The sequence below is a fragment of the Sus scrofa genome, chromosome 14 (genome assembly GCF_054392235.1).
Source record: "Sus scrofa isolate SSC_HxYL_T2T_F1_AM1 chromosome 14, Sscrofa_HxYL_maternal_Yorkshire_Landrace_v2.0, whole genome shotgun sequence".
Taxonomy (NCBI): Eukaryota; Metazoa; Chordata; class Mammalia; order Artiodactyla; family Suidae; genus Sus; species Sus scrofa.
The window spans coordinates 114332216-114356269 of NC_139396.1; the positions used below are offsets into that span (position 1 = coordinate 114332216).

Here is a 24054-nt window from a genome sequence, read left to right on the forward strand (position 1 = left end):
TTTCGGATGCAAATTCTTTAACGGGATAAGAAGAGCATAGCCCTCCACCAGACTCCTCCCCAACCTCACTAAATTCTCCTCTGGTGTTCCAAAACGCCACAGACTTCGCTTGAAATATCTGCTCCTCGCCTCAGAGCTCTAACTACAGAATACTTAGTCTTTGCTCCCCCAATGGCTCAAAACAAAACCTCCAAGCACCCAAGGTTTTATCAACTCATTTCTTCCCAATGAGCTTCCTCCCACCATACCTAATGCAAGAACCCAGATTCTCAGTTTCTTGGTTCAGCGGACGACTTCACAAGCTGCCTACACACGCCTGGCTAATCTGAGCAGCCTTTCGGCGCTCTTGGTGCCCGCTCTACATACACCCGCGAACGAATCAGCGCCACCGGCTGAGGACCATATGGAGGTGGCCTGAGCGCCCAGCGATCACCTGGACCCGCAGAGTCCCGAGAGGCCGGACGCATCGCCGAACTACGTTTCCCACAGTGCTCGGGAAAGCCGGGGCCGCCGAGGCCCCAGCCTCCAGCTCGCGCGGAACCTCCTGGGAGCTGTAGTCCGGTCTGCTCGCGCCGGCGCTGCTGTGGGATCGGTGCCGGCCTTTGTCTGTCTGCGGGCGCGCGCCGCTGCGGTGAGTGAGGCCGCCGGCCGGGTCAGTGCGCCCGGGTGAGGCGGGGCCCCGCCGACAGGCTACGGCTCCCGAGCTCCCCCGAGACCCTGAGCGGGCCTGACCAGCCTGGACCCCCAGGGCGGCCAACTAAGAGGGGAGAGGTCTGCGGCCCGCAAGAAAAGGTCCATCTGGACCAGAGAGCGGGGTGCTGAGGCCCAGCACGCAGGGCGGCCCTGGGGGCCCGGGAACGCGGGGTTGGGGGAGCCTGAGGCGGGAGGGTAGAGCCTGTTCGGACTAGCGGGGGCCCCTCCGCCGCACCGCAGGGCGGGGTGTGGGGAAGGCCTGGCACCTGGAGCTGTGGGCGGGGAGGCCACAGTCAGGTGTGCCCCAGGGCCTTAAGAAGTTGGACAGGGGAAAGCGGTGTCTCTCTGGGGTGGGTGAATGGGAGAAAGGACAAACCCCGCTGGGTGGAGAATGGGAAAGGACAAACTGGATTCAGGTGTGTGGAGGAAAAACTCACCCCTACCCAGAATTTCCTAATCCTGAAACTATCCTCAAGATAGCAAAAGTTCCCCCTCTTCTAGTCATCTCCTCAGGACTTCTCAACTTTAGGCCTTAAGTCTGTAGGACATGTCAGAGGCCCTTCACAATTGGTTTTTTATTTGCCCAGGAGCTACTTCATATTTGTTATCAAAGTATTTATTAAGTGAGGAGATAGAGTGAGGGCTGTTTGGTTACTTGCCCAATGTCATTTGAGAGGACTGAGAGTGTAATCCAAATCTCTCATGGCCTAACTCTAAACCACAGGATATAATGGCCTTTCTGATAGGAAAAGAAATGTTTTCTAGTATAAAGTGGCTTTCTCCAAAATCTTTAGGAAATTGACTCCCCAGACTTGTGTAATCTAGGGAGAAAATTATGACAGATTCCCTTTATTAATCAAAGAGGTTCCATAGACACATCTGAGTTCTTCCTGAATATCTCACAGCACGTGGAGAGGCACAGCTGTAAATTCTACCCACGGTTCCAAGCTCTATTTGCTGGACTCACCAGGGACAGAGTCCAACCTTAGGCAGCAGGTACATATATGTTACGTTGACTTGGCTGATGTGCAGCTGTTGAGCAGTAACACCTTGAACTTCCTAGTGAAAGGTCCTGTAGTGTCCTGACACTTTGATAGGGCATTGCATTGTGGTTTATACTCCAAACTGAACCTGAATCTGCCAACTAAGAGTTTAAATGCCTCTCCAGTCACCATGATATGTAGCAGAAAATGCAGGTGTCAAGAAGACCAGATGCTTGGATTAACACAGAATTGTTGCATCACACTGCTATTTCATTAAATCAGGAGGTCAGCATTTTCTTGTTAAATATTGGAGGAAAACAAAGATTATACACTGAACCACTGCATAAATAAAGTATAAGAATTCAGTAATTAGGGTCCTGAAATAAGAATATTCCCTCCAAAAAAAAATAATAAATAAAAAAATAACGTGGAACAAGAGGATTCCTAGGATCTGGAAGAATAGGAAAGTCTGGTCAAACTCTGTTCCATTTTATTCCATTTTGTAAGAATTCTGACTAGCTCATTAGTGATGAGGAAGTAGAGAATTGTCTGGACTTAGGCTTTGGATCCCGAGAGTCTTGAATTCGAACCTTACTCCACCTTGACTCCTTACTGGCTCTGGGACTTGTGGTAAGTTATTTCCCTTGTCAGAATGCCCTGGGCTTGGTTTTGGAGTCTGAAGTAGGTCTTCTTTTTCCAAGAATTGACAAGTATTTATACTTCCTCAGAACTGGTTTTCTCATATCTCAAAAAGCAGAAGTGTGGGTGTGAGTCTAGAGCCTCCTAAGAAGTGCTAAAAAGATATAGGAAGTCTCTTTTTCTGTCCCAATAACCTAGTGGGGACTGGAGAGGAGAGCTGGAGCCATTTCAATCATAGAGCCAACTGTAAAGGGTAAAATATTGTTTTTTATATATTCTAAATTTCTTTGGGGGCTAAGAGATAAAGTAGCAAACTGTTACATGGAGGAAGTTCCAATCACTTGCAAAAGATTCCAATCACCTGCAAAAGCTAAGGTACAAATAGGAGGGACATTATCTTAGCATTAGCAGGAAGAGGTACATGTTTGCTTTATGGCTTCTCTGCTTACTCTTGGACTCTTATATTTATAAGTGGTCATGGTACCTTTTGGCCCATCTTGTGGTTTCATGGTAGGTGTCTGACATTACATCAGGCAATCCACATTTCCTCTATTCACTCATACCCCAAAATGGAGCGCCTGTTGACTTCATTCTTCTCACTTAACAATCATCCTGTCCTTTAATGTTTGTTTTTGTTGTTCTGTTTTGTTTTTGTTTGTTTTTTCCTCTCTAGGTACTCAAGAGCAGCCCATGGAAGAATCATATGAGGAGGTGGTGATTAAGGTCGTACGGCAGGAGTGGACATGTTTGGATTTCCAACAGCTACACTGCTGGACTGTCATGGAAGATATGCCCAGAATGTAGCATTTTTCAGTGAGTTGGCTGATTGCTGGGATGCCCTCAGCCCACAATAATCAGTGTCCCTGTCCTCAGCACAGGCTGTCCTCAACAGGCTGAGGATACAGATAAGACATTCCTTTGGTGGAGCTCACCATTTCCGGGGGTTACAGGGAAAGCCTACAAGTTGGAGTTAGAAATAATAGTAGAAACAGATCAAGAGAACAGTCTTATTATGAAGTAGTCTTGAGGTAGTCTCTGAAAGAATAATAAGCAGTTTTTAATCAAGCACAATCACTGAGTAAGAAAGGATAAAGTAAGGAAGGGGAACAAGTTGAAATCTCCCTTGGATGACTCCAAGAGAACTATTACTAGTGATGAATGGACCCATATTTAAAGTGAAGTAGGAGGCTCATATGCAGGGCAGTTTTGGAAAATACTATCATATCTGAATAGGAAGTGTTGAGAATAACTTCCAAACCAAAATTGACTTCAATTCCACTGTAGCTTAGCAAAATGAAATAGCATGGATTTTAAAGGGAAGAACAATCCTTGGATCAGATTCTTTGATTGCCTTGACTCAATCTGTGGTATCAGACAAGTTATTTAATTTTCTTGAGCTCCAGGCTCTTCATCTGTAAAGTGCAACAGTAAGCTCTATATTGCAGGGTTTCAAGGGTTAGAATTAATAGGTGTAAAGTATCAAAGATTCTGCTACATATATTCTGACATAATGGAGATTACTCCACTGTTAGGAAAGCAGAATGGAGCAGAGGTAGATTCCTTTTGAAGCCAATAAAACTTAAGTTTCAGGATCTTTCCCTTACACTGGTCTTCTTCAAGGCCCTATACCTACTCTTATACTTTTTCTTAATGGAATCCCTCCAAAATTTTAAAGCTTTAGGCCCTACACAACCTGGATCCATACCTGTTTTGGAGTCAGGTAAAACTTGGGTATGGGACTAAACATGATATTTTATAGTTATCTCAATATTTCTGAGCCTCTTTTCTATAAAATGGAGATAATCATGTTTATCACACAAGACTATTTGGGAGGCTAAATTAAACTAAATTTAGAGGCAGTACACAGCTATGGAGCATGCCTGTGTCTGAATCCCAATTTTATACCTACCTGACTACATGATCTTTGACAGCCTCCCTATGCTTTCATTTCCTTATCTGTAGCAATCTCATAGATTGTTTTCAGGGTTAAATTATCTATGCAAAGTTTATAGTATTAATGTCTGATACATAATAAGCACTCAAAGCATTGTTTCTTTTTTCCCTATTCTTCTCACTCAGCATATTGGTGCATCTTACATGACTTCCCTCTCATTTTACCAGATGTGATGACAGAAGCCCACCACAAATATGATCACTCTGAGGCCACAGGATCCTCAAGCTGGGATTTCCAGAATTCTTTCAGAAGAGAGAAGCTGGAACAAAAATCCCCAGATTCTAAGACACTACAGGAAGATTCACCTGGAGTGAGGCAAAGGGTCTATGAGTGCCAGGAATGTGGAAAATCCTTCAGGCAAAAAGGTAGCCTAACATTACATGAGAGAATCCACACTGGCCAAAAGCCCTTTGAGTGTACCCATTGTGGAAAAAGCTTTAGGGCCAAAGGCAATCTTGTTACACATCAACGAATACATACAGGAGAGAAGCCCTATCAGTGCAAGGAATGTGGGAAAAGCTTTAGTCAACGAGGTAGTCTGGCCGTTCACGAAAGACTCCACACTGGACAAAAACCCTATGAGTGTGCTATCTGTCAGAGAAGCTTCAGGAATCAAAGTAACCTTGCTGTTCACAGAAGAGTTCATAGTGGTGAGAAGCCCTATAGATGTGATCAGTGTGGAAAAGCCTTCAGTCAGAAGGGAAGTTTAATTGTGCATATCAGAGTCCACACAGGCCTGAAACCCTATGCCTGCACACAATGCAGGAAGAGTTTCCACACCAGAGGGAATTGTATCCTGCATGGAAAAATCCACACAGGAGAGACACCCTATCTGTGTGGCCAGTGTGGGAAAAGCTTCACTCAGAGAGGGAGTCTGGCTGTGCACCAACGAAGCTGCTCACAAAGGCTCACGCTATAACCGTTCTCTTCAAAGGAAGTTCTCTTTATGAATTAAGAGTATAAAATTCCTTGAGATTAAAAAAACCTATCCAATTTTGTGGAAAGAATGGAGACTCTTTCAGAAGCCATCACTGGGTAGAGTAAACTGACTTTCTCCTTTCCCTCAAATGAGTATGAAAAATAAATGTCTTGTTTATTATCATTATCATGTATGGTTCCTAATTTCTCTCAGTTTATTTTGACCTAATGTCCCACTGTACCTCCATTAATCTGGTACACAATTGGAGATTTATATAGCAGGTACAGATTTAAAATTTGCAGTTGATACCATCAGCCTTAAAAAAAAAAAAAAAAAAAAAACAGGGAGTTCCCCTCATGACGCAGTGGTTAACTAATCTGACTAGGAATCATGAGGTTGCAGGTTCGATCCCTGGCCTTGCTCAGTGGGTTAAGGATCCGGCGTTGCCATGAGTTGTGGTGTAGGTCGCAGATGCAGCTTGGATCCCACACTGCTGTGGCTCTGGCCTAGGCCGGTAGCTACAGCTCCTATTTGACCCCTAGCCTGGGAACCTCCATATGCAGCGGGAGCGGCCCTAGAAAAAGGCAAAAAAAAAAAACAGCCCCAGACCAATCCCAAGATTCTTTTCTTCTCTACATATTCAAATTTATCTTATTTTGCATATAAGACCACTAGGCAGAATTCATGAGGCAAATCTAACCAATAATCCTCATATTGAACACTGTATTATCTGGATAATAGCCTCTAATAGCCTATTCTAACAAATCACCCATGTTCATAGCAGAAGCCCTAGCCTTTCCTTACAAAAATAGGTTCCTTTCCAAATCTGCTGGGTGTTTTACTTCAGTCTTCCACTCCTAACTGGGATGGCAATAACTTGCTTATAGCCATAGAGCAGACAACTATCTACAAGTCTGGGGGAGACACAATGACTTTCACTCCTTTTTAGCAACAGTAGCAATATCTCAGGGTCATCTAGTAAGGGCATTAAGTGTCCTCATTACTGAGCTCATATTTGTAGTCAGTAATGAAGTTCCTCTCCTCTAACAGTGTACTCTTCCTCCTACACACACATGCATGCACACACAGTAAGGAATTTGGAAGGATAATCTACTCTAATAATTTTTACCTCTAGTGGTTGAGATGTGAGGAATACTGGAGATGAGAAGTTGATTTTAAGGTGGAACTTTCCTTTTTTAGCCTTGACCATCCCTATAAATTTTCATTCTGAGTTTCCATGTAATTAACATGATGAATGATGTAGAAAAAAATGGTTTTCTTGAAAAGATACCACTCCATTTTTTTCTATATCCTATAAGCTATAGGTTCCTATAAACCATAGGCTTTTGGCAGATCCTATAAGCTGCAGGGTTCTTAATCCCAAGAAACTTGACAGCAAATCTTAATCAAATAGAGAGGTAAATTTTATCAAAGATCTCTGGGCATAGAAACACTTTAGAAATAGTATGGGTCTCAATAACAATATAATATTGCTCCCAAAGATACCCTGATACTATCTGAAGGTGTACACAAGAATGTTCATACTATCCTCATTCACAATAGTAAACTAGAAATAACCCAAGTGTCCAATAACAGACAAGGTAATAAACTGTGGTATGTTCATATAATCAAATACAAGTCAGCAATAAAAAAATAATAATAAACACCTGATACATTCAATAATATGGATGAATCTCAAAGACTTGGGTTAAGTAAAAGAACCCAAATACCCAAATACACACACACACACACACAGTATATTAATTCCATTATTATGATTTCACAAGACAGGAAAAACTAATCGGTAGAAAAAGACGGAAGTTGGAGGGGGGAACTGAACTGAAAGACACATAAGACAGCCTTACAGAGTGAAAAAATTTTCTATTCCTTTCTTCAGGTGGTGGACGCATGGGCCTATACTTAAATTTGAGCACAATACTTAAAATCTATGCATGTTATTATACATAAGGTACACTTTATATGCAAAATATGTTATACATAAAGTTTAAATAACAAAGAGGTAGTTTTAAAATATTGCCCTCAGGTCCTTTGACACTCATCTCACGATGAGGTCTGTGTCACCTCCCCTTCAATATGGGAAGGCTTGTGACTGCTTCAAACAATAAAACATGGTAGAAGTGATGCTACACTGACTTCCAAGAATAGGTCTAAAAAGCCCTTTAAAAGTCTGAAAAGTTTCTGCATGACACTTTTGTTAGACAAGTGCCTCAGCTGACAGGTTCATCTGAACTCCTAAAAGACAGTCAGCATCAACCCCTAGGCATGTGAGTGAGCCACTCTAGATGCTCAGCCCAGCAGAACCTTCATATGACTACAGTCTCAGATGACATTTGATGAAAACTGTATGAGAAACCCCCAAGTCAGAACTTCATTCCCAGGAGTGCCCATCATGGCTCAGGTTAAAAACTCAACTAGTAACTATGAGGATGTGAGTTTGATCCCTGGCCCTGCATAGTAGGTAAGGATCCAGTGTTGCCACAAGCTGTGGTATAAGTCGCAGATGCAACTCTGATCTGGTGTTGCTGTAGCTATGGTGTAGTCTGGCAGCTGCAGCTCCAATTAGACCCCTAGCCTGAGAATTTCCATGTGTCGCAGGTGCAGCCATAAAAGAAAAGAAAAAAAAAATGGACAAAGGATCTAAATAGACATTTTTTCAAAAGTCATATAGATGGCTAACAAGAATATGAAAAGGTGCTCGACATTACAAATAATCAGGGAAATGCAAATCAAAACCACAATGAGATATCACTTCATGCCTATTAAAATGGCTATTACCAAAAAGGCAGGAAATAACAAGTGTTGACAAGGATGTGGAGAAATGGGTACCCTCATACATTGTTCACGGGAATGTAAACTGTTGCAGCCACTATGGAAAACAGTATGGAGATTGCTCAAAAATTACCATATGATCTAGCTATTCCACATCTGGGTATTTATCCAAAGAATAGGAAAAAACTAATTCAAAAAGACATGCACCCCATGCTCATCACAGCATGATTTACAATAGCCAAGATATGGAAACAACCTAAGTTCCATTAAAAGATGAATAGGTAAGAAAGAAAAAGGGTGGTTGCCAGAAGGAGAAAACTGGGGAGTAGCAAAACAGATGAAGGGGATTAAAAGGTACAAACTTCCAGCTATAAAATAAATAAACCGTGGGAATGTAATGTATAGCACAGAGAATATAGTTAATAATACTGTAATAATTTGTAAAGCCAAAGATTTATTATAGTGACCATTCAAAATGTGTATAAATATTGAATCACTATAATGTACTATAATATACACCTAAATCACTATAATGTACACCTAAAACTAATATAATATTGAAGGTCAATTAAACTTCAACTAAAAAACATCAATGTAACTGTGAAGTGGGACTTACAATAAAATCAATAAAAATCACACACCAGAGGGAGTTCCTGTTGTGGCTCAGTGGGTTACAAACCTGACTAGTATCCATGAGGATGTGGGTTCAATCCATGCCTCACCCAGTGGGTTAAGGATCCAGCATTGCCGTGAGCTGTGGTGTAGGTTGCAGATGCAGCTTGGATCCCATGTGGCTGTGGCAGTGGCAGCTGCTATTCAGCCCCTAGCCTGGGAACTTCCGTATGCCACAGGTAGGGCTTTCACACACCAGAAAGTCAGAAATATTTTGTTACTTTTTTTTTTGTAGGAAAATAATTTTTAGATAGGAGCTAATATTTATGGAATATTTACTTCTTGCTAGACTGAATTATGCCTTGTATCTCTCAGCAAACTTCTTGATAAACATGGACTACAATTATCAGGAAACTGGAGTCTAGGGAGTTCCCTTGTGGCACAGCAGATTAAGGATCCAGTATCACTGCAGCAGCTTGGGTCACTGCTGTGATGCAGGTTCAGTCACTGGCCCAGAAACTTCCACATGCTATGGGTAAGGCCAAAAAAAAAATTTTTTTTATCTTTTTGCCTTTTTTTTTAGGGCCGCTCCTGCGGCATAAGGAGGTTCCCAGGCTAGGGGTCAAATCGGAGCTATAGCTGCCGGCTTACGCCAGACCCAGAGCAACGCGGGATCTGAGCCGCATCTGCAACCCACACCACAGCTCATGGCAACGCTGGATCCTTAACCCACTGAGCAAGGCCAGGGATCGAACCCGCAACCTCATGGTTCCTAGTCAGATTTGTTAACCACTGTGCCACGACAGGAACTCCCAAAAATTTTTTTTAAATAAGAAAGAAGGAAACTGGGGTCTACAGAGGCAAAAAAACTCATGCAAGGTCACAGTGGTTAGAGATATAAAAGAATCAAATGGAAAGAATCAAATAGAAACATTAGAACTGAAAAACAAAATAACTTAAAAACTCACTATATGGGCTTAATAACAGAATTAACAAGTCAAAGAATGAGTAAACTTGAAGATAAAACAATTACCTAATCCAAATGAGAGAGAAAATAGATTGAAAAAAAAAAAGATAACAAAAGAGCTAATGTTTGTATCACTGATGATGCAGAAGAGGAGAAGAAAAGGGAATAATGCTGAAAAGATATTTGAAAAACCAATGGCTGAAAAAAAATCTCCAAATTTGGTGAAAGGCACAAACCTCCAGATTTAAGAGACTGAATAACTCCAAAGATGACAAACAAATATATCCACACTAAGGTACATCATAATCAAACTTAAAAAATAAATAAATAAACCCAAAGAAATCCACATCAAGGCACATCATAATCTCATAATCAAACTTCAAAGAATCAAACACAAAGGGAAAAAATTTTGAAAGCAGATAGAGATAAATAAAAAGTTGCCCCTAGAGAATCAATGATTTGAAAATATCTTTCAAGAATGGAAAAGTAATCATTTCTTTCAGATGAAAGAAAACAAAGAGAATTTGTCATCAGCAGACCTTTAAAAAATGACTATAAGTGAGTCTTCAAACAGAAAAAAAAAATTTAAGTAAACTTGAAGTGTGAAGAAGAACAAAAGAAAGAGTAAAAACATGGATAGGTATAAAAGACTTCTCCTCTTACGTTTCCTAAATTATATTCAATAACTGAAGCAAAAAATGTAACACTTTCTGATGTGGTACTCAATATATATAGAGTAAATATTTAAAACAAGTATACTCTAAAAGGGAGATGGTAAAGGGACCTCAGTATGGCTTATTTTCTTAATAGGATCAGGGCACATATAATGATCCACATCTCTCTTTCCCTTTAAAAAGTCTGAATTTCTTTCTAATTTCTTCATTTAGATCTATCTGAATTGTTAACAGATGTTCTTCATTTAGATCCATCTGAATTGTTGATATACCATAATCTATTAAAACATCCTCTATTAATCAATCAACAGTTTGATTTCAAATGTTTACTATCACAAGCAATGCTTCAAAGAACATCTTTGCATTTAAGTGTGACTAGTTCTATAAAATGCATTCATAGAAGTAGCACTGCTAAATTAAAATTTACAAAGTTGAGCAACCATCTCTACACTCTAATGTTAGAATATTTCCATCACACTAAGAACCCTCATTTGCATTTGCAGTCACACCCACTGCTACCGTCTGTTTCAAGGAACTGTAAATCTAGCATTCGTTTCTACAGATTTGTATTTTCTAGACATTTCATATAAATGGAGCTATACAATATGTGATTTTTTTATTTAGTGTAATGTTTTTGAGGTTCACCCATGTTGTAGCATGTATCAGTATTTCATTCTTTTTATGACTGAAGGTATTCCATGGTATGACTATACCATGTATTGTTTGTCCATTCACTGGTTGATGAAGATTTGAATTGTTTCCACTTTTTTACTACTATGAAAAATGATACTATGAATATTCACATGCAAGTATTTATGTGGACATTTATATTTTAATTTCTCTTGGAATACCTCAGAGTGGAACTGCTGGGTAACGTGGTAAAATCAAGTTTAACATTTTAAGAATTTGAAAATTGCTGTCCAAAAAGTATTTATCCCACCAGCAATGTATAAGCATTCCAGTTTCTCTTCATTCCCCCTTGAGACTTGTAATTGCCTGTCATTTTGATTACAGACATTCTTTAGGGTATGAAATAACATCTCGTGGTTTGAATTTGCATTTCCCTAATATCTCATAATTTGGAGGAGCTTTCAATGTGCTTATTAAATAATCCAGATATCTTCTATGGTAAAATATCCATTCACATACTTTGTATAGACAGATTTACTGAGATTTATTTCACATACCATACAATTCACACATTTCTATTGTGCAATTCAATGATAGTTTCATGCATTCACAGAGTTGTGACTTACCACACAACCAAAATCAATTTTTAAAACATTTTCGTCACCTCACAAAGAAAACCAGTATCCATAACGAGTTGCTCCTTACTGACTTCACTTGCATACTCTAACTCCTGGAAACCAACAATCTCCCTTTGTGTCTATAAATTTATCTTTTTTGGATATTTCATATAAATGGAATCACACAATATGTCATCTTTTGTGCCTGGTTTCTTTCACCTAGCACAATGTTTTCAAGGTAAATCCATGCTATAGGTTCCATTGGTTTGCTTTTGCTTTTATTTCTTTCTCCTTGGGAGACTGACCTAAGAAAACATGGCTTCAATTTACCTCAGAGAATGTTTTTCCTATATTCTCTTCTAGGAGATTTATGGTGTCAAGTTATACACTTAAGTCTTTAAGCCATTTTGAGTTTATTTTTGTGTACTGTGTAAGGGAGTGTTCTAACTTCATTGATTATATGCAGTTGTCCAACTTTCCCAATACCACTTGCTGAAGAGACTGTCTTTGCTCCATTGTGTATTCTAACCACCCTTGTCAAAGACTGATTGTCTGTAGGTATGTGGGTTTATTTCTGGGCTCTCCATTCTGTTCCACTGATTCATATGTCTGTTTTTGTGTCAATACAGTGCTGTTTAGATTACGTAGATTTGTAGTATGTTCTGAAGTGTGGGAGAGTTATGGCTCCAGCTTTGTTCTTTTTGCTCAGGACTGCTTTCACAATTCTGGGTATTTTATGGTCCCATGTAAATTTAGGATTATTCTTTTCGTCTTTTTTTTTTTTTTTTCTATTTTTAGGGCCGCACCCTTGGTATATGGAGGTTCCCAGGCTAGGGGTCTAATTGGAGCTATAGCCGACAGCCTACACCACAGCCACAGCAACTCAGGATCCAAGCCGTGTCTGCGACCTACACCACACCTCGCGGCAACACCAGATCCTCAACCCACTGAGAAAGGCCAGGGATCAAACCCACAACCTCATGGTTCCTAATCGGATTCGTTTCCACTGCACCACGATGGGAACTCCTAGGATTATTCTTTTCTGGTTTTGTGAAAAATGCCATGGGTAACTTGATAGAGATAGCATTAAATCTACAGTTTGCTTTGGGCGGTACAGCCATTTTTTCAATATTAATCTCTGAACTTGCTTTTTTAACTTAACAAGGTATCATGGAGATATTTCTATGTTGTAGAGTGCTACCTCAAACTTTCCACTTGCTACACAGTATTCTGTATTCTTCCATATAAACATTTAGGTTCTTCAAATATTTCACTAGTACAAATTATACTACAATGAACATCCTCACAAATGAGAAGTTTTCCAGGATAGAGAGTCAAAGAATATTTTAAGTGTATAACTTATTGAATGTCTCCTCTTTGATAGTTGAAAGGAATAAACTATTTCTACGTAATTTACCAAACTAACTGCATTTGATGGCTTTCTTTATCATGAATTTGCTTATGTCATTTGAGGACTGAATTCTGAGGAAAAACTTTCCCACATTCATTACATTCATAAGGTGTTTCTTCATTATGGACTTTCTGATGTTCAACAAGGCCAAGCTATGCTTAAGAACAAGCTCCCACATTTCTTACAGTGATAGGGCCTTTCTCCAGGATGAATCCTCTGATGTAAAATAAAGCCAAAGCTATGCCTGAAGAATTTCCCACAATTCTTAAAGTGATAGGGCTTTTTTCCAGTATGAATTCTCTGATGTAAAATAAGGAGTGATCGACAACATATCAAAAAGATCGTACACCATGACCAGGTGGGATTCATTCCAAGTTCACAAGGATGGTTCAACATACACAAATCAATCAATGTTACACACCACATTAACAAAAGAAAAGTCAAAAATCACATGATCATTTCAATAGATGCAGAAAAAGCATTTGACAGTGTCCAATATCCATTCATTATAAAAACTCTTACCAAAGTGGGTATAGAGGGAACATTCCTTAACATAATAAAAATCATTTATGACAAACCCACAGCAAATATAATACTCAATGGAGAAAAGCCGAAAGCCTTCCCACTACAATCTGGAACAAGACAAGGATGCCCACTCTCACCACTGTTATTCAACATAGTATTGGAAGTCCTAGCCACAACAATCAGACAAACAAAAGAAATAAAAGGTATCCAAATTGGAAGAGAAGAGGTAAGACTGTCACTGTATGCAGATGACATGATACTGTATATAGAAAGCCGCAAGGATTCAACCCAGAACCTGCTTGAACTGATCAACAAATTCAGCAAAGTAGCAGGATATAAGATTAACATTCAGGAGCCAGTTGCATTTCTGTATACTAACAATGAAATATTAGAAAAGGAATACAAAAATACAATACCTTTTAAAATTGCACCCCCCAAAATCAAACACTACCTGGGAATACACCTGACCAAGGAGGTAAAGGATTTATATGCTGAGAACTATAAAACTTTAATCAAGGAAATTAAAGAAGATGTAAAGAAATGGAAAGATATTCCATGCTCCTGGGATGGAAAAATTAGCATTGTAAAAATGGCCATACTACCCAAAGCAATCTCTATAGATTCAATGCAATCCCCATCAAAGTACCCATGACATTTTTCACAGAACTGGAACAAACACTCCAAAAATGTATATGGAACCACAAAAGACCCAGAATTGCCAAAGCAGTTCTGAGGAACAAAAACCAAGCAGGAGGCATAACGCTCCCAGACTTCAGGCAATATTACAAAACCACAGTCATCAAGACAGTGTGGTACTGGTACCAAAACAGACATACAGACCAATGGAACAGACCAAAGAGAACCCAGAAATAAACCCGGACGCCTACGGTCAATTAATCTTTGACAAAGGAGGCAAGAATATAAAATGGGAAAAAGACACTCTTTTCAGCAAGCATTGCTGGGAAACCTGGACAGCTGCATGCAAATCAGTGAACCTAGAACACACTCTTACACCATGCACCAAAATAAACTCAAAATGGCTGAAAGACTTAAACAGAAGACAAGATACCATTAAACTCCTAGAAGAGAACACAGGCAAAACATTCTCTGCAATCAACCTTACAAATGTTTTCTCAGGCCAGTCTCCCAAAGCAACAGAAATAAAAGCAAAAATAAACCAATGGGGACCTAATCAAACTGATGAGCTTTTGCACAGCAAAGGAAACCATTAAAAAAAACCAAAAAGACAACTTACAGAATGGGACAAAATAGTTTCAAATGATGCAACTGACAAGGGCTTAATCTCTAAATATACCAACAACTTACACAACTCAACAGCAAAAAAGCCAACAACCCAATGGAAAAACGGGCAAAGGACCTGAACAGACATTTCTCCAAGGAAGATATACAGATGGCCAACAAGCACATGAAACAATGCTCAACATCACTGATTATTAGAGAAATGCAAATCAAAACTACTATGAGGTACCACCTCACACCAGTCAGAATGGCCATCATTAATAAGTCCACAAATAACAAATGCTGGAGGGGGTGTGGAGAAAAGGGACCTTCCTGCACTGCTGGTGGGAATGTAAGCTGATACAACCACTATGGAGAACAGTATGCAGGTACCTTAGAAAACTATACATAGAACTGCCACATGACCCAGCAATTCCACTCTTGGGCATATATCCGGACAAAACTCTACTTTAAAAAGACACATGCACCTGCATGTTCATTGCAGCACTATTCACAATAGCCAAGACATGGAAACAACCCAAATGGCCACTGGTGGATGATCTGATCAGGAAGAGGTGATATATATACACAATGGAATACTACTCGGCCATAAAAAAGAACAAAATCAATGCCCTTTGCAGCAACATGGATGGAACTAGAGATTCTCATCCTGAGTGAAGTAAGTGAGAAAGACAAATACCATATGATATCACTTATATCTGGAATCTAATATATGGCACAAAGGAACCTTTCCACAGAAAAGAAAATCATGGACTTGGAGAACAGACTTGTGGTTGCCAAGGGGGAAGGGGAGGGAGTGGGAGGGACTGGGAGCCTGGGGTAAATAGATGCAGAATGTTGCCTTAGCGATGGATTAGCAATGGGATCCTGCTATGTAGCACTGGGAACTACATCTGGTCACTTATGATGGAACATGATAATGTGAAGAAAAAAAATGTATACATGTATGTGTAACTGGGTCACCATACTATGCAGTAGAAAAAATATACATATAAAGAAATTGAAAAAAAGTTTGGGGGTTAATTACAATGTAAATTGTAAATTAATAGTTCACCCAAAAAAAAGTTCCTGTAATTCCACCGGTTTTGTTATTTTGATGTTTTTTCTTCCAGTCAATTTTAAATAAAATATAAATCATATAGTAAAAAATAAAATAAGGATTGTATTCTTCATAAACATTTACCCACAGTCATTACATTGATAGCGTATATTTCCATTATGAGTTTTCTTTTTTTTTTTTTTGTCTTTTGTCTTTTTTTGTTGTTGTTGCTGCTATTTCTTGGGCCGCTCCCACGGCATATGGAGGTTCCCAGGCTAGGGGTTGAATCGGAGCTGTAGCCACCGGCCTACGCCAGAGCCACAGCAACGCAGGATCCAAGCCGCGTCTGCAACCTACACCACAGCTCACGGCAACGCCGGATCGTTAACCCACCTAGCAAGGGCAGGGACCGAACCCGCAACCTCATGGTTCCTAGTCGGATTTGTTAACCACTGCGCCACGACGGGAACTCCTCCATTATGAGTTTTCTGATGCCCAGCAAAGGACAAGCTACACCTGAAAAATTTTCCACATTTACTGCACTGAGAAGGTTTCTTCTCTCCTGTATGCTTTCTTTGATGAATGGTTAAGACTTGAGCTATTCCTAAAGGCTTTTCCACATTCCTTACACATAAATATTCTCTGATGTTCCAACACAGTTGAATTATCCCCAAAAGCTTTCCCACATTCATTATATTTAAAAGACTTCTTTCCACTATATACTTTCACGTGATGAACATGGCCTGAATTCTGAGCAAAGGCTTTCCCACAGTCCTTGCATTTGGAGTTTCTGACTAGTATGAATTCTCTGGTGACTTAAATGGACAGAACTCTTTCTGAAACCTTTTCCACATTCATTGCATTCATGAGGTTTCCCTCTGGAATGAATTTTCTGATGATTAACAAATGTTGAGTGTTTCCTGAGAAATTTTGCACATTTAACACATCTATAAGATTTTTTGCCTATGTAAATTTTATGATGATTTAAAAGGGATGAGCTGCTCACAAAGGCTATCCCCATATTCTTTACATTTATGGGGTTTCTCACCAGTATGATTTCTCTGGTGACTAAAAAAGAAGGAATGATATTTGAAAACTTCCCCACATTCCTCACATTTATAGTGTGTCTTCTCTGCATAGCTTCTGCCTTTCCAATCCAAGCCATTTTCCATCATGACATTTTTTGTTTGCTCTCCCAAATTATATCTCTCAGAAGTATTTTGCTTTAGTGCTAACAACTTCATTTCAAATATGTACTCCCAGGAGTTCCCATCATGGTGCAGCGGAAATGAATCCGACTAGGAATCACAAGGTTGCGGGCTCGATCCCTGGCCTTGCTCCATGGGTTAAGGATCCGGCATTGCCGTGAGCTGTGGTATAAGTTTTAGACATGGCTCTGATCTGGCATTGCTGTGGCTGTGGCGTAGGCTGGCAGCTACAGCTCCAATTAGACCCCTAGCCTGGGAACCTCCATATGCCTCAGCTGCAGTCCTATAAGGACAAAAAAAAAAGACAAATATGTACTCCTAGACTGAAAGAAAAATTTTAAGATATTCAAATGTTCTCTTGTTGAAATACTGAAAATGAGAGCTGCACAGGGATAAAAAATAATGTTCTATTTTATACAATTAAAATTTATATAAAATTAATTCATCCCACATGTCATTTTTGATAAGAAAAGATGGAAAGACTAAAGATGAGAGAAGTAAGTAAGATCTAAAGAAATGGAAGGAAGTTATAAATATTGTATTTAAAGAATACAAGGAGCATCTAAGAAGTTGGCAAGTTTGGAAGGTAACAAAAGAAATACCAATAAAGAAAAGAGATAAGGATCTGAGGATAAATACAACTTTAGGGAGAAAACCAAGTATCACAACACAAGCTGGGATCACCAGCACAGGTTCCTAGAGGGTGGTACATTAGTGAACATTGTAATGCAACACTGTAACATCTCCAAGAACTTGAGGATAACATTCCTCTGTGAGAATTTAGAAAAGAATCAACATTTAATCGCTCAAAGAAAAAAATAAAAATATTTAAGGAACTAAAATAGTTCTCAGGTCAACAAGATTTTACTATAAGTTTTTTAACTTATCTAAAAAAAATATCAATCAAAAGGTGAACTATGTGATTGTTCTCCAGCTGTTTACAAAATACAGATACAAGGTCCAAAAGAAAACATGCAAAATGATTCTAACAAGGACAGTCTGAAAAACAAATGGAACCAATCTGCAATAAATCACCAATCACCAATCAATTCTTTTACTGAATGCTTTCTCATAAAAATTGTATCTATCTAAACACACAAAGATACATACACATTTATCTTTATATATATATGTATATAGTGTGTGTACATTTATATTTACATTTATATTTATTAGTCTAATGAGAAGTTCCATACATCAGATACTAGGACTTTTTTTTTTTTTTAAGGCCACACTGGTTCCCAGGTTAGGGGTTCAGTCGGGGCTACAGCTGCCGGCCTATGCCACACCCACAACAACGCAGGATCTGAGCCACGTCTGCAACTACACCACAGCTCATAGCAACACCAGATCCTTAACCCACTGAGCGAGGCCAGGGATCAAACCCACAACTTCATGGTTCCTAGTCAGATTCGTTTCCACTGTGCCACAACAGGAACTCCAGGACTTATTTTTTTAAGGAAGTGCAGGTTGGAGGTGAAGTCTGGTAATAAACAGCCCAGATCCTTCAAATGGCCTTTGATGAGATTATATATTTAATGCGCAATTATTAAGCTAGAGATGGTAGATGGAGGAAAGTCAGTCATATGAAGAGAAAGGCACTCTTATGGATATACATTCTATGACAAAAGTAGCTTCGCAGTGCAGTGACAAAAAGACTACATTGGCACACTGGGGGCAGGGAGGAATAAACATGAACCCTACCTCATACCATGGACAAAATCAATTATAAGATGATGGTGAATATAAATTTAAAAGATGAGCAATAAAAAGCTTCTAAAAGTTAACGCGAAATATCTCCATGAACTTGAGAAAATAAAAGATTCATTAAACAGTACAAAAACCACAATGACAAGAAAGGAAAAGATTAATAAAATAGAGCTCATTAAAATTAGAAGTGCCTTTCATCAAAAGCAAATCACAGAGAGAAGGGTAATACCATATATATAATCAACAAAGGATCCAATGTTGTCTTTGCAGCAGCCTAGGTCAATGCTGAGTTGTGAGGTTCAATCCCCAGCCCAGTGCAGTGGGTTAAGGATCTGGCCCTGCCACATCTGTGGAGCAGATCACAATCGAAGCTTGGATTTGATCCCTGGCCTGGGGAACTTCCATATGTCATGGCTGTGGGGAAAAAAAAAAAAAAAAAAAAAACCACACACACACACATATATGACAACAGCCCAAAATTAATTAGTTTTAGTGCCGGGGAAAGAAAAGAGTGTGGCTAATGATTGGGAGGAATCAAGATATGATTTAATACAGTACTATCAGTTTTTCTCTTTTTTTTTTTTTTCAGTTTTCAGTACTTTGTGTTTCACTATTTCCTGACCTGAGTACTAGTTACATATTCATTTCAAAAACTCCAATTCAAAATAGACATACATAAAATCCTGAGTTCCCATTGTGGCTCAGTGGTTAAAGAACCCAACTAATATCCATTAGGACACAGGTTCAATCCCTGGCCTCACTCAGTGGGTTAAGCGTTGCCGTGAGCTATGGTGTAGGTTGCAGACATGGCTCAGATCCCACATTGCTGTGACTGTGGTGTAGGCTGGCAGCTACAGCTCCAATTAGCCCCCTAGCCTGGGAATCTCCATATGCTGCAAGTGTAGCCCTAAAAAGACGAAAGACCAAAAAAAAAAAAAAAATTAAAATTAAATAAAACAAAACATATATACATAAAATCAACTCTTCCGTATAGGTGTTATTTTTTTTCTTTTTTTTTTTTTTTTGGCTGCCACACAGCATATGGAGATCCTGGGCCAGGGGTCAGATCTGAGCTGCAGTTGCAGCAACGCTGGATCCTTTAAGCTACTGCGCCAGGCTGGGTATCGAACCTGTGTCCTGGTACTACAGAAACACCACAGATCCCACTGCGCCACAAGCAGGAATCCTTATGTCGAATTTTAAAAGGGTTTTAAGAAAGAAAAAGCAAAGCTAGCTTATGACTCTCTTAATACTTTGATGAGAGTAATCAAAATGCAAATTGCAAAATATCTAAAAAATAATAATTAAAAACTACATATAAGCATCTACTGAATACAACCAAAACACTGCACAAACAAAAGTTTATGGATTTAAATGTTGATATTATACAAACAGGAAAGAAAAATCTATAAATTAATTGATTAATGAATCAACTGTAAAAGATTAGAAAAAGTAAATAAACCTAAGGTGGGGGAAGGAATTAAAGAGTAAAAAAACAGAAAACAGTGACACCAATAAATACATCTGAGGGTTCTTTTAAAAATAAACTAGAGCTGGGAGTTCCCTGTGGCATGGTGAGTTAAGAATCTGGCATTGTCACTGCAGTGGCTTGGGTGCTGCTGTGGCAAGGGTTCGATTTCTGGCCTGGGAACTTCCACATGCTGAGGGTACAGCCAAATAAATAAAGAGAAAAAGAAAATAGAGCTAATGAAGGGGGGGGAATGGAAAAAAAAAAAAGCAAATAAATAATGTAAGAAATCATAAGAAAGTCTCCCAGACTTCAAGAAATGTTACAAAGCCACAGTCATCAAAACAGTGTGGTACTGGTATCAAAACAGACAGACAGGCCAATGGAACAGAATAGAGAATCCGGAAATAAACCCTGACACCTATGGTCAATTAATCTTTGACAAGGGAGGCAAGAACGTAAGATGCAAAAAAGAAAGTCTATTCAGCAAGCATTGCTGGGAAACCTGGACAGCTGCATGCAAAGCAATGAAACTAGAACACACCCTCACACCATGCACAAAAATAAACTCCAAATGGCTGAAAGACTTAAATATACGACAGGACACCATCAAACTCCTAGAAGAAAACATAGGCAAAACACTCTCTGACATCAACATCATGAATATTTTCTCAGGTCAGTCTCCCAAAGCAATAGAAATTAGAGCAAAAATAAACCCATGGGACCTCATCAAACTGAAAAGCTTTTGCACAGCAAAGGAAACCAAAAAGAAAACAAAAAGACAACTTACAGAATGGGAGAAAATAGTTTCAAATGATGCAACTGACAAGGGCTTAATCTCTAGAATATATAAGCAACTTATACAACTCAACAGCAAAAAAACCAATCAATCAATGGAAAAATGGGCAAAAGACCTGAATAGACATTTCTCCAAAAAAGATATACAGATGGCCAACAAACACATGAAAAAATGCTCAACATCGCTGATTATAAGAGAAATGCAAATCAAAACTACCATGAGATATCACCTCACACCAGTCAGAATGGCCATCATTAATAAATCCACAAATAACAAGTGCTGGAGGGGCTGTGGAGAAAAGGGAACCCTCCTGCACTGCTGGTGGGAATGTAAACTGGTACAACCACTATGGAGAACAGTTTGGAGATACCTTAGAAATCTATACATAGAACTTCCATATGACCCTGCAATCCCACTCTTGGGCATCTATCCGGACAAAGCTCTACTTAAAAGAGACACATGCACCCACATGTTCATTGCAGCACTCTTCACAATAGCCAGGACATGGAAACAACCCAAATGTCCATCGACAGATGATTGGATTCGGAAGAGGTGGTATATATACACAATGGAATACTACTCAGCCATAAAAAAGGATGACATAATGCCATTTGTAGCAACATGGATCGAACTAGAGAATCTCATACTGAGTGAAATGAGTCAGAAAGACAAAGACAAATACCATATGATATCACTTATAACTGGAATCTAATATCCAGCACAAATGAACATCTCCTCAGAAAAGAAAATCATGGACTTGGAGAAGAGACTTGTGGCTGCCTGATGGGAGGGGGAGGGAGTGGGAGGGATCGGGAGCTTGGGCTTATCAGACACAACCTAGAATCGATTTACAAGGAGATCCCGCTGAATAGCATTGAGAACTATGTCTAGATACTCATGTTGCAACAGAAGAAAGGGTGGGGGAAAAACTGTAATTGCAATGTATACATGTAAGGATAACCTGACCCCCTTGCTGTACAGTGGGAAAATAAAAAAAATAAAATAAAATAAATTAAAAAATAAAAAAAAAAAGAAAGTGTGTTTAAAACCCTTGGGACAGTGCCTGAAATTATCAACATTGGCTTGGAAGCCTGGATTAGACATTTTTTATAACAGGGGATTCTAAGTGACTCAAAACAGGTAGGGTACAGCAAACCACACTGACAGCCCATGGCATAGGTTCAGTAATTATCTTCAAATGTAAAGAGTTTCATATTCTTTTTAAGAGGTGCCTCGTACTTTGCGCCCTTTTCCAATTTTCATCTTAGAAAATTACAAAGGTTTGAACCTGGCTTGATGTAAAGATATGAACTTGAACACAGAGATTTCTCAGTTCTTATTGACACCTTTGTACTCAATATGGGACAAAGCAGTTGTTCAATAGCTATTTTTTCAATGAAGAATAAATGTCCATGTGTTTCCTTGGGAAAAGACTGCTTCATGTGAGTGACTGATGTATTATTGGAGCCTTGACAATTTTCAAGCCCTCATGTTGTAGTCATTATCACAGTGAGATGAGATTATCACCTAAAATTATCACAAGCTTGACAACTCTGTAAATTTAAATGAAATGAATTCAGCCATCATATATAGTGATAATATGTCAATAAATTCCAGTCTGTTACTTGCATTGTTAAAAAAAAAAAAAAAAAAAGAAAGAAAGAAATCATAAGAAAGTAACCATGAACATACACAATAAAAATACCCACAAATGGGGAGTTCCTGTAGTGGCGCAGTGGTTAACGAATCCAACTAGGAACCATGAGGTTGAGAGTTCATTCAACACCTGGCCTCACTCAGTGGGTTAAGGATCCGGCGATGCCATGAGCTGTGGTGTAGGTCACAGACGTGGGTTGGATTCCCAGTTGCTGTGGCTCTGGCGTAGGCTGGCGTCTACATCTCTGATTAGACCCCTAGCCTGGGAACCTCCATATGCCGCGGGAGAGGCTCCAGAAAAGGCAAAAAGACCAAAAAAAAAAAAAAAAAAAAAAAAAAAAAAAAAAAAAAAAACCCAAAATAATAAATAAATAAATAAAAATACAAGTAGCCACAAATGTAAAGGATAAATGTAGAATCATAAAAGCCTACTTGGTTCAATACTATGCAGATAAATTTGAGAAATTTAATTACCAGATAATTTTTTTAGGAAATTGTTTTTTGTTTGGGGGGGTTTTCTGTCTTTTTTTTTTAGGGCTGCACCACAGCATATGGAGATTCCCAGGCTAGGGATCATATCAGAGCTACAGCTGCCAGCCTATACCACAGCCACAGCAATGTGGGATCCGAGCCATATCTGCAACCTACACCACAGCTCACAGCAACACCAGATCCTTGACCCATTGAGCAACAACAGGGATTGAACCTGCATCCTCATGGATACTAGTCAAGTTCGTAAGTGCTGAGCCACGACAAGAATCCCAAGAAATTGCTGATTACCAAAACTGTTTTCAGAGAGAGCAAAAATCTACTCAGCCAAGTTTTATATAAGACAAAATACTTTTAAAGAACTACCCCCCAATTCCTCTCCCCTACTCCCTACCATAAAAAACAAGTTAAAAAAAAAAAAAGCACCCAAACCTTCAGGGAACCACTGCTATGTGTAAGAAGGGTTCAAAATTTTCACAAAAATTACTACAAAATTTAAATCAAAACTCAATGAAAATGGCCCAATGAAAAGAAAAATCTAAACAAATTTCTTGTAAGTATTAATGCAAAAACATAAATAAAAGATTAGCAAAGGAATCATCTACTGACATGTTAAAATAATAATGTAATATGCCATTCACCAACTGGGGTTCTACTGAGAATGAAAAGTTATTAAGATAATTAGGAATAAAATTTACCCTATTAACAGATCAAAGGGAAAAGACAAACATCACCTCTCTTTGCACTGAAAAGGCATTTGATAAAATTCAATATCCATGCTTAATTTAAAAGAACAAAAATTTCTTAATAAAAGAGGGAGATTAAATACCTCCTTTTATAACAACATATAACCATTCCAACACAATACCAAAAGCAGAAAAACTAAAGCATAAGAAACAACTGAGTCACTACTGTTACTGTACAAAGAATTTACACTACCATTTAGGGGGAAATGTTCCACATAGTGAGAACAAAGAGAATTACTTAGAAGCATTAAAACACACATACACA

The 24054-nt window shown here is 39.0% G+C and overlaps 2 protein-coding genes and 1 pseudogene across 46 annotated transcripts in view; 1 reads left to right on the plus strand and 2 right to left on the minus strand.

Moving 5' to 3' along the window:
- The window catches only part of LOC102167823 (uncharacterized), a 770457-nt gene that overhangs the window by 731356 nt on the left and 15047 nt on the right, over positions 1-24054 (minus strand). For 2 of the 41 annotated variants that reach the window (XR_014827553.1, XR_014827544.1), the window contains one exon: positions 17315-19045. The exons of 38 other annotated variants lie outside the window; for them this stretch is intronic. The gene's annotated coding sequence lies outside the window, so the exon portion shown is untranslated. Of the gene's footprint in view, positions 1-17314; positions 19046-19631; positions 22825-23198; positions 23420-24054 lie in introns of those variants that run through there. One more of the 41 variants, XR_014827547.1, reaches the window with a different exon arrangement.
- Positions 581-5371, plus strand: ZNF32 (zinc finger protein 32). Of its 4 annotated transcripts, none has more exons than XM_021073020.2 (3): positions 581-631; positions 2989-3128; positions 4395-5371. In XM_021073020.2, exons 2-3 carry the CDS (start codon positions 3059-3061, stop codon positions 5186-5188), a joined length of 864 nt encoding a protein of 287 aa, XP_020928679.1. In that variant the 5' UTR covers positions 581-631; positions 2989-3058; the 3' UTR covers positions 5189-5371. The 4 variants fall into 4 exon arrangements, with proteins under 4 accessions (XP_020928679.1, XP_020928680.1, XP_084852766.1 ...); XM_021073021.2 differs by having other exon boundaries at positions 4437-5371; XM_084996640.1 differs by lacking the exon at positions 581-631 and adding an exon at positions 1671-1689.
- Positions 11755-17097, minus strand: ZNF485 (zinc finger protein 485; annotated as a pseudogene). The gene has a single exon (XR_014827518.1). The product of XR_014827518.1 is annotated as a zinc finger protein 485 (transcript).

Bases quoted from the DNA above. Each gene is read 5' to 3' on its own strand.
- ZNF32 (XM_021073020.2), top strand. From the start codon at position 3,059: ATGTTTGGATTTCCAACAGCTACACTGCTGGACTGTCATGGAAGATAT. The intron at 3,129-4,394 runs GTGAGTTGGCTG...CTTCTCACTCAG, and splicing joins CCAGAATGTAGCATTTTTCA to CATATTGGTGCATCTTACAT.